This window comes from Photinus pyralis, unplaced genomic scaffold (assembly GCF_008802855.1).
Source record: "Photinus pyralis isolate 1611_PpyrPB1 unplaced genomic scaffold, Ppyr1.3 Ppyr1.4_LG9, whole genome shotgun sequence".
Taxonomy (NCBI): Eukaryota; Metazoa; Arthropoda; class Insecta; order Coleoptera; family Lampyridae; genus Photinus; species Photinus pyralis.
The window spans coordinates 1,895,543-1,904,986 of record NW_022170878.1 but is presented as its reverse complement, the minus strand read 5'-3'; the positions used below and the strand labels follow the sequence as shown (position 1 = coordinate 1,904,986).

The following is a 9,444-nucleotide window of genomic DNA, read 5'->3' as shown; positions in this document are numbered from 1 at the left end:
CAAATTCCCACTGCCGAATTTATCAAGCAGCCCCTGGAACAGGTGCAAAACTATAGCCTTAATCGTAATGGTAACTCTTTTTGTACTCTGGATAATAATATACGCAGTTCTGAATCAAATGAACCTTATGTAAAGTTACTTTGTTAAGTTTATTGTATATTTTTAAGGTTGTCTATACGTATTGTATTACAAAGGTTTTATCTATAGTACCTAGCTTACGTATGAATTTGTTTTAGTTAGGTATTTATCTTTTTATTGTTGATATTTTTAACAACAAAATCATGGCAGGGCTTCCATTTAGACTGCGTTGTAGATTATATACGAATTGATAAGCAATTAAATGTTACCCATATTTATATTGATAAGCAAATTCACGACTGTGATACCTAGTTATAGGTTTAAACTGTAGCTAAGGATGTGATACAAGTATAACAACTATTTTTATCAAATACCACTCCCAAGTCTCTTCTGATTTTTTCACTATAGCTATATATTTCAATTGGAACATTTGCAAAACACTGGTTTTCATATCTTCAACCACAATGAGAATCATTGAATAAGAATTCTTTACGAAGGGGTAGAAGTAGAAGAGCCGCATAAATATTGTTTTAGAATTCCCAATTCTGAATTAAACCCGTAATTTGCAATCCTTGATACCAGTTTTCGTACAATATTTAAGCATTCGGAATGTGGCCATGCCTGCCATTCGCTATTTGAAATTGCGATTTTGAAGTACACTTCTTCAATTCTAAAGTTATTTGTTTTTCGGATTTAATAACTTTCTTAAGATTCATCATCAGGAGAGTTGTTCAGTGCACTCCCGTCATATTTCTGGCATTGTATTTACATCATTAAAACTTGCCAAATGTTCCGGAGGCATTGCGAAATTTTTTCTTTCAATTTCATATTTAAAGAGCGAAAAAATCAATAAGCCAGATCATTTAGTGGGGTCTTACACTTTGCCAGAGGTGCCTTCAAAGTTTCAAAAAAATGTATACCTACTGGCCGGAAAGCCCAACAAAGGCGGTTTTGCTTTTTCCACTTTATGAATGATATCAGAACGTTAAATTATTAGCGTTGCCTGGCAACAGAAACGCCTAACAAAAAACAAGCTATCGATTTCACGAGTAATCTAACTCAAAAACTAGAAGCTGCACATCTACACTATAGCAGAAAGCTTTTAGTGAAAATTTAAAGCTATTGAAATTTCTGAGATCTTAGAGGGACAGCCAGCCAGCCATAACGAATACCAGGCGATCAAAAATGAGTTGATATAGAGTCGCTTGGAAGTTCAAGTTAAATACGATTTCCCATGTAAACAAATTCCAAAGGCGACTCGACAGCAACTTATTTTTCATCGCATAGTACTTATAGTGATTTTTTTTTAATAAAAGCTGTAACATCCCTAGTCAACATTTTATTGTTTTTCAATTATTGCCCAACTTTCGCCGGGCATTCAAAAAATTGTACATATACTTTGTTTCACTGGTGCTGAACCTGACGTCATAAATGTGATTCTCACTTCATTACATTTAAATCGATTGAGACAAAAAAATTACGTCATTAACGTAAGTCGTGACAAATAAACCAATTGATCTGTCATAATATCAATCCGTCAAATGATTTTCGTTATAGACAGATTTCCAGTGTTAAATGCCTTTTGATTAAGTAGTTTGTGTTAAAAGTGAAGTAAATATCATCAAAGTTAAAAACGCTTAGGCAAGTCGACAGTGCAGCAACGCCGTTAATAGACAGGTATTAAAAATATTATATAATGGTTCGATTCGCTCATATCATGAATTTAGGTCATTCCCGTTACCATTAGGTAAATATGACGAACCGATACACAGAATGAAGAGGTTCGCTAGAACACTTAGGTATTGAATTGATTTTATAGGTGAGAATGTTACTGTTGGATAGCAACAGGATAAATAGGAACGTCAGATATAAAACTTGTCAGTGTATTGAACCATTATCATTATAGTAAATATTAATTGTGTATATCAAAGCCTATAATTATTGTTCACCCGTACTACAGGCAAGTATACAACAAATTGGCGACGAGGATTATTGGTGTAGCACTTCGCATTACAGTTGCAGATATTTTTTTCGAATTAAATTTACACGAAAGAAAACATGGCATCGGAAAAAGTTTATGAAGCATTAGTGGATCTCTTGCATCAACAAGATCGTAGACTTCAACTGTTGGAGCACACATTGAAGGAAACCGTATCTACCAATCCATCATCAGTGTCCAACAGTAGTGAATTGATCATCGAGGCTTTGGCAAACAGCATAAAGGAATTTTCATACGATCCAGAAGACCACAACACGTTTGACAAGTGGTACAATCGATATGAAGACACCTTTATCGCAGCCAAGACTCAAATCAATGAGGATGCACAAATCAGACTTCTGTTGCGGAAACTCGATCATCCATCTCATACAAAATATGTCAACTATATACTGCCCCGTACAGTGAAAGATTTCAACTTCGAAGAGACCGTGAAGAAACTCAAGGCGATATTATGTCCACAGACATCAATTTTCAACCGACGTTTCAATTGTCTTCAAATGAAGAAGAAAGATTCAGACGATTTTGTAACATATGCAGGGAAAGTGAATCGAAACATAGAAGACTTCATTTTCTCCGAGCTGGGTGTCGAACAATTTAAATGTTTAATCTTTATATCAGGACTTCAATCACACAAGGACAGTGACATCCGTGCTAGATTATTACGTAGATTAGATACTCACACTACCGAAAATCCTATTGAGCTACATCATTTGGTTCAGGAGTGCCAGAAGATGATTGCATTGAAACAAGATACGGCACTGGTAGAAAACAAAAATCCAGTTGTCTCTAAGGTAGAATACAAGAAACATCCGCATCCACGTAATAACAATAAGCAACCAACTGCGACGGATTTACCGAAATATCCATGTTGGAAATGTGGTGGAATGCATTTTGTGAAATCGTGTGAATTTATCAAACACACATGCACGGATTGTAAGGGTGTAGGCCATAAGGAAGGTTATTGCAAGAGCGGTAAACAGAACAATTCTCAGCAGGGGTATAAATCGAATCCCAAAGCAGGGAAAGGCAAATCTGTCGCTCAAACCAAACACGTAAGCATTCCCAATGTTCATAAAGTGAATTTCCAACATAAAAGAAAGTATGCTACCGTACATATTAATGGTAAAATGACGAAGCTTCAATTGGATACCGCATCAGATATCACCATTATATCATCAGATATTTGGAAACAAATTGATGTACCAATAACTGAACACACGTCATTTCAAGCGAAAAATGCATCAGGAGATCCTCTAGAGATAATTGGCAGTTTCTATTGTGACATAACTCTCAACGAGATCACAAAGAAAGGCAAATGCTATGTCACTTCTATTCCTGAACTCAATTTGCTTGGTATCGATTGGATGGATTTATTCGATCTCTGGTCTCAGCCATTAAATACTGTATGCAGTGCGGTAACAACAGATGAGGAAGTTCCTCATGAGTATATCAACATATTGGCTCAACAGTTCCCAGACGTATTTTCAAAGCAGCTTGGCCTCTGCACAAAAACCAAAGTTAAATTACATGTCCTGCCAGGAACAAAGCCAACTTACATATCTAAACGACCTGTATCTTATTCAGCATTGCCATTAGTAGATCAGGAATTAAAACGTTTAGAAGAAATGAGCATCATTGAAAAGGTTCACTCTGGGCGACACCGATTGTCGTTGTACACAAATCAAATGGAAAAATCCGAATATGTGCAGATTATTCCACGGGCTTAAATACAGCACTCCAACCTAATAGTCATCCACTGCCACTTCCAGAAGACATATTCGCATCATTAACCGGAAACAAATATTTCTCCGTTATTGACTTGTCGGAAGCGTATTTTCAATTGGCTGTAGATGAAGAATCGCAAGAACTTCTTACCATTAATACACATCGCGGCCTATACAAATTTAAAAGGTTACCTTTTGGAGTCAAAACAGCGCCTGGTGTTTTTCAAAATATTATTGACGCAATGATTGGTGATTTACCATTCGTCCAATCATATTTAGACGATTTAATTATCTTCAGTAAAAATGTTACTGACCATAAATATCATCTAACAAAAATAATGAGCAGAATCCAACAATATGGATTCACTCTTCAAACACAGAAGTGTCAACTGTTCACATCGGAAGTAAAATTTCTAGGTCAAATTATCAGTGAACACGGTTTGAAACCAGACCCCAATAAGATATTGACTGCATCAGAAGAATGCCTATACCTACCAACATCAGTGAGCTACGTTAATTGAGCCAACTCAGAGGCCCACTTGACGTTCTACTCAAGAAGAACACTACATGGTATTGGACTCCGGATCAACAATCGGCATTCGATAAACTGAAGGAAGTATTACAGAGTGATCTTCTACTCACTCACTATGATCCGTTACTTCCAATAATAGTTGCAGCAGATGCCAGCAATCAAGGGATTGGTGCTGTGATTATGCACGAACTCCCCAACAAGAGTCGAAAAGCAATATTTCATTCTTCTCGTACACTGACAGAAACTGAGAAGAAATACAGCCAAATTGAAAAAGAAGCACTTGGTCTCATTTATGCAGTTACCAAATTTCACAAATACATATTTGGTCGTCATTTCACATTGGAGACTGATCACAAGCCGCTTCTACATATCTTTGGAAATAAGAAGGGTATACCGATCTACACTGCAAATAGATTACAGAGATGGGCGTGTACGTTACTTCTTTACGATTTCGACATAACATACATTAATACTGATTCATTTGGCTATGCAGATTTTTTATCACGACTCATCGATTCTCAACCAAGATCTGAAGAAGATTCCGTCATCGCTTCAGTATACACAGAAATCGTTATCAACAGCATTCAGACGAATACTGTCACTTACCTTCCAGTGTTATTCAATGAAATCGAACAGGAATCCAAAAATGATTCTAATATCACGACAGTCATTGAATACATGAGTTCGGGCTGGCCATCTAACAAGAAGGAAATTAGTACTGACCTTCTACCATTTTTTAATAGGAGAGACGAATTATCCGTAGTTCGTAACACCTTAATGCTTGGAGAAAGAGTGGTGATTCCTACTTCACTCAGGACCAGAGTCTTGAAACACATTCACAAGGGTCATCCAGGAATAGAACGATCCAAAGCACTAGCCCGCAGTTACGTTTATTATCCAGGAATTGATAAGGATATAGAGAGGTTAGTTAAAGAATGTACTAAGTGCATGGAGACCCGTACATTACCTCATAAGACTAATCTCAAATCATGGCCTGTTCCACAAAATGTATGGGAACGTATACATATAGATTATGCAGGACCACTGCATGACAAAATTTTCTTTCTCATCGTGGACGCTAAAAGTAAATGGCCTGAAATATTCATTCCTTCAAATTCCACTACTACAAGTACTATTGCATGTATGAAAGATGCATTTTCGAGATTTGGAATACCAAAAACGGTCGTTTCAGATAACGGATCGCAGTTCAGCAGCCATCAGTTCCAAGAATTTTGCAAATTACATGGCATTGAACACATAAAGACACCTGCTTATCATCCACAATGCAACGGTCAGGCTGAGAGATTCGTAGATACTTTTAAAAGAGCGATCAAACGTATTAATGATGGAGAGGGGGTCATAAATGCTTTAAACACCTTCTTAACCACTTACCGCTACATTCCAAATAAAACACTCGATGGAAAATCGCCCGCCGAACTTATGTTGGGACGAAAACCAAGGAACATATTGGACCTCATGAAATACTCAAACACATGTGGTATAAAGGATCAACATAAGATTGAACAAGAAAGGCAATTTAACAAGCGACATGGAGCTAAATCGCGCTCATTCGTTAAAGGTGAATTTGTATATGTGAAACGTCATATTGGTAATCATTGGAGATGGTATCCAGGTACGATCGTTGAACAGATCGGTTCCGTTTTGTACAACGTCTCGCTTGATGGTGAATGGAATCAACCACAAGTCCGGGTTCATACAAATCAACTAATTCATCGATCATCGACAAAAGATAGCCCACCAGATGACGTTCACTCCAAACTTCCATTGGATATTCTACTCGAGGAATTCGATAATATATCCGAACCAGAACAAGAAACATTTCTTACACCAGTATCACCAATTAGGGATGTTTCTGAAAATGTTAACCCTTCTATTATCATGCCACGTCCAGTAGCCACTGTACCCAGACCAACTAGAATTCGTGAAGCACCAGGGTATCTCAGCGACTATGTGCTTTTCTAAGAAAAGGGGGTGTTGGATAGCAACAGGAGATATAAAAACTTGTCAGTGTATTGAACCATTGTCATTATAGTAAATATTAATTGTGTATATCGGGGCCTATAATTATTGTTCACCCGTACTACAGGCAAGTATACAACAGTGGCGCAGGCAGCTTTTCCCCAAATAGAAATTGCAGGGTTGCCAACTCTCAAAAATGTATGTATCGTCGTAAGTTGTATATACAGGGTGGAACCACTCAACATTAAACCTTCCAAATTATCTTACCATTGTATATGATCTTACTGATTTTAACAACCTGTCTAGAACAGAATATTCTCGATCTTGTCCTGACTCCTGAGGGACGCCCGCACGTTCAAATGTAAGTGGTAATGAGTGGAGCTTTTTTCACCAATCCAGCACCTGCCTGTTCACGGAGGCTAGTTGCGCCACTGCAGCGACCTCACATTTCTTCAAGTTGAATCGAAGACCATGACGACTTGTGTCCCAAGAAACTTTCTGGAGTGTTTGTAGGACAACTTCTGGATAATCAGCGACGGTCCTATCATCCTTGTACCAAGTATTTAGTTCAGTTTTCAAAGAGACCACGATTTGTTGGATAGTGATGGCGAAAAGGGCGTGTCCTAGAAGGGACCCTGTTGTATGCCGGATTGATTTGATCTTTTTTTTCCTAAATAAAGATTGGAGTCAAACTGGTATACTTGGGAGACAATGTTCCTTCAGCATCGAGTCTCACCGGAGTTCATTTTCATTTTTTTTACTCGCGCTTTTAACCGCCCTCAAGCGCTGAAGGGTTAAGCGCCGCTCGCTAGTTATCTTCCTGCTCGGCGCTCGCGCGATCGTTTTTTCCGCTCTCGAGCGCGTTTTTCGCTTGTGAGCATTTATTCCGATCACGAGCACGTTTCCCGAGCGCTCGCGACAAACCGCTCGAGCACTTTTAGAAGTTAGAAGCTTTGCAAAACAGCTCGATGCTCGCGAGCACTTTTGAGATAATTAGAGCGCTCGTCGCTCGAGCGGTGTTTTAGAACGCTAGACCCAGCTCTGAGAGACTTATCATCTTCACAACCTATTCGAATCCCTACAATCGTCTCAAAGTCTTCGAGGACATCTTCGAATCTTATTACTATTTTTGAGGGGCGGTTTGTTACAATATTTTGAGAATATTAAGAACCTTCAGAACCATTACAGTCCTTTACAAATTAGTAGAATCTTATTTAAAAGTCCTCTTAGAATAGTCTTAGAACATTCATATAGTCTTCATGAAATATCTTTTAAGACCTTAGAATCATCTTTGAATTTTCTTAGAAAATATTCAGTCTTTAAGATTCTTCGTATAGCCTTCCGAAAGCCCACCTATTCCACGGATTGTAGATTCCCAACCAATGTTTCGAATTCGTTACATTCTACACGTTGTTCACATTTGGATTTTTCAAATTTTTTAGATTCTTCGGATGTTTTAAATTCTTCAGAATCTTGAGAATCTACTGTAAAGTCAAGGTGAGACGGACTATAGGTCTATAGCCACACGTATTTTAAATAATAGGGCAAAGGTAAGGCCATACATTCATTTAAAATCTTAGAGAGACGGGAGGTTCTTATCTTACTAACTACAAACTATATGAGAGCACGACTTGCAATAGAAAAGCAGCATCCTTGATCGGAAAACAGCTTTCGAGCCATTCTGCGCAATGTTCACATTTACTTCATAAAGGAGTTAGTCTTCACTATACGACCACATGTAGAAAGCATTTCCGGTTGACGAAAAGATCAGAAGATAGGTATTATTACCCACAAGACCATCAACCAATTGTAAGTTTTAAGTAATTCGACAGCTTTGTACAGGCAATACGTGGTAAACAGTTTCGCCAGGGACATTTATCGAGAAAATTTCTATGTATGTAGACCGAATCTGCAGAGAGAAACCTAAGGTACTATACAGGAATCGTTTTCCTTTTAATTTTTGCGTTGTAGATGCCGCGAGTTGATAATTTTGCGTAGTAGTAACTCCGATGTTAATTTATACTCTTTAACTTCATTAGTCGGATCGCAGAAAATTTTACACTTTAATAACTTAAAAAAACAACAAATAACATTTATTAACAAGCGCTTGAAATACACAAACCTAAAACTAATTACTGGCTTTGACGAGCACGCACGTTGGCGGTGTTCACTTAGCTGGCGCAACCGAGCTCGGTCGCCCAGTTGCAAATGCCGCCCACCGGGTCGAAGCTTAAATTTTTCGGGCACGTGTACTCCCAGCCGACGATATGGCCGCTATCGATCTTCGCGCAGTAAATGAAGCGTCTGCAGGAGGCGGGATGCGGAAAGCTACCCCGATCGAAGCACCGCACGTAACCGTGACTGTCGATCAAAGCCTTGCTGTAGACTGGCAGAACGTCGTAATAGTCGTCGTTTGTGCTAACCGGCACTAGGTGTTTGTAGTTTTGTGACTTTTTCTGAAACGGTCGCGGCTCTTGTTTGATTATGAGTGCTGTTGATGTGTAAGTCGACGGTAAAATGGGTGTGGGTGTCGCGCTGAACTGCGTTTTTACAACTGAAAATTGTAATAGGTTACGTCCGAGCTGAAGAGGAAGAGAAGAAGAAGGTGTTAAACCATGTCCGGAAAAGTGTTAGAACGTTTAGAGTTCGTACCATGAGTTTTGTTTGGGTTTCTAAATGGTACCGAGGCGTGTTGCAGTTCGTTTAGTGCGAAAGCGAGATCGGTTAATTTTGTCGTATTGTCCAGGTCGTTGTGGTACTTTGCTGTCGTCGATTGTCTGGGTGGAAACCTTGTGGGTAATCGTCTTCGCTCTAAAATTGGGATGAAAAATTAGTGCGCTTGTGCAAGTGCAGTGTACCTTGCGCCTGCGTTGTGCTGACTCTGCGCCGGCTAATGGTGCGCGTGGGTTTCACGGTGGGTGAAGTGGTCGGGCTACTTCGTCTTCTGTACAAAATTCGTCTGGAAGTCGGCGCCTGGAATGCATCCACAATTACTTTGACTTCTATTAGAAATTGGCTCGGAGTTAAACGTGAGGTGCGAATGGTGTTAGGATGATGCCTGAGCTAAGCGATTAAAAATAGCACTTTACCTACCCGCTGCCAACTTCACTTTGATGCACAAGAGGCTTTGA

The 9,444-nt window shown here is 38.9% G+C and overlaps 3 protein-coding genes across 3 annotated transcripts; 2 read left to right on the top strand and 1 right to left on the bottom strand.

Moving 5' to 3' along the window:
- Positions 1-2,136: 2,136 nt before the first annotated feature.
- LOC116180678 (uncharacterized protein K02A2.6-like) lies at positions 2,137-3,804 on the top strand. Its single transcript, XM_031500789.1, has one exon. It carries the CDS (start codon positions 2,137-2,139, stop codon positions 3,802-3,804), a length of 1,668 nt encoding a protein of 555 aa, XP_031356649.1.
- A 1,266-nt stretch (positions 3,805-5,070) lies between these two features.
- Positions 5,071-6,406, top strand: LOC116180854 (uncharacterized protein K02A2.6-like). Its single transcript, XM_031501011.1, has 2 exons — positions 5,071-5,474; positions 5,526-6,406. Exons 1-2 carry the CDS (start codon positions 5,111-5,113, stop codon positions 6,314-6,316), a joined length of 1,155 nt encoding a protein of 384 aa, XP_031356871.1. The 5' UTR covers positions 5,071-5,110; the 3' UTR covers positions 6,317-6,406.
- Positions 6,407-8,422: 2,016 nt separating this feature from the next.
- Positions 8,423-9,107, bottom strand: LOC116180856. Its single transcript, XM_031501014.1, has 2 exons — positions 8,966-9,107; positions 8,423-8,895 (listed from the first exon to the last, which is right to left on the bottom strand). Exons 1-2 carry the CDS (start codon positions 8,966-8,968, stop codon positions 8,485-8,487), a joined length of 414 nt encoding a protein of 137 aa, XP_031356874.1. The 5' UTR covers positions 8,969-9,107; the 3' UTR covers positions 8,423-8,484.
- Between the last annotated feature and the right edge of the window lie 337 nt (positions 9,108-9,444).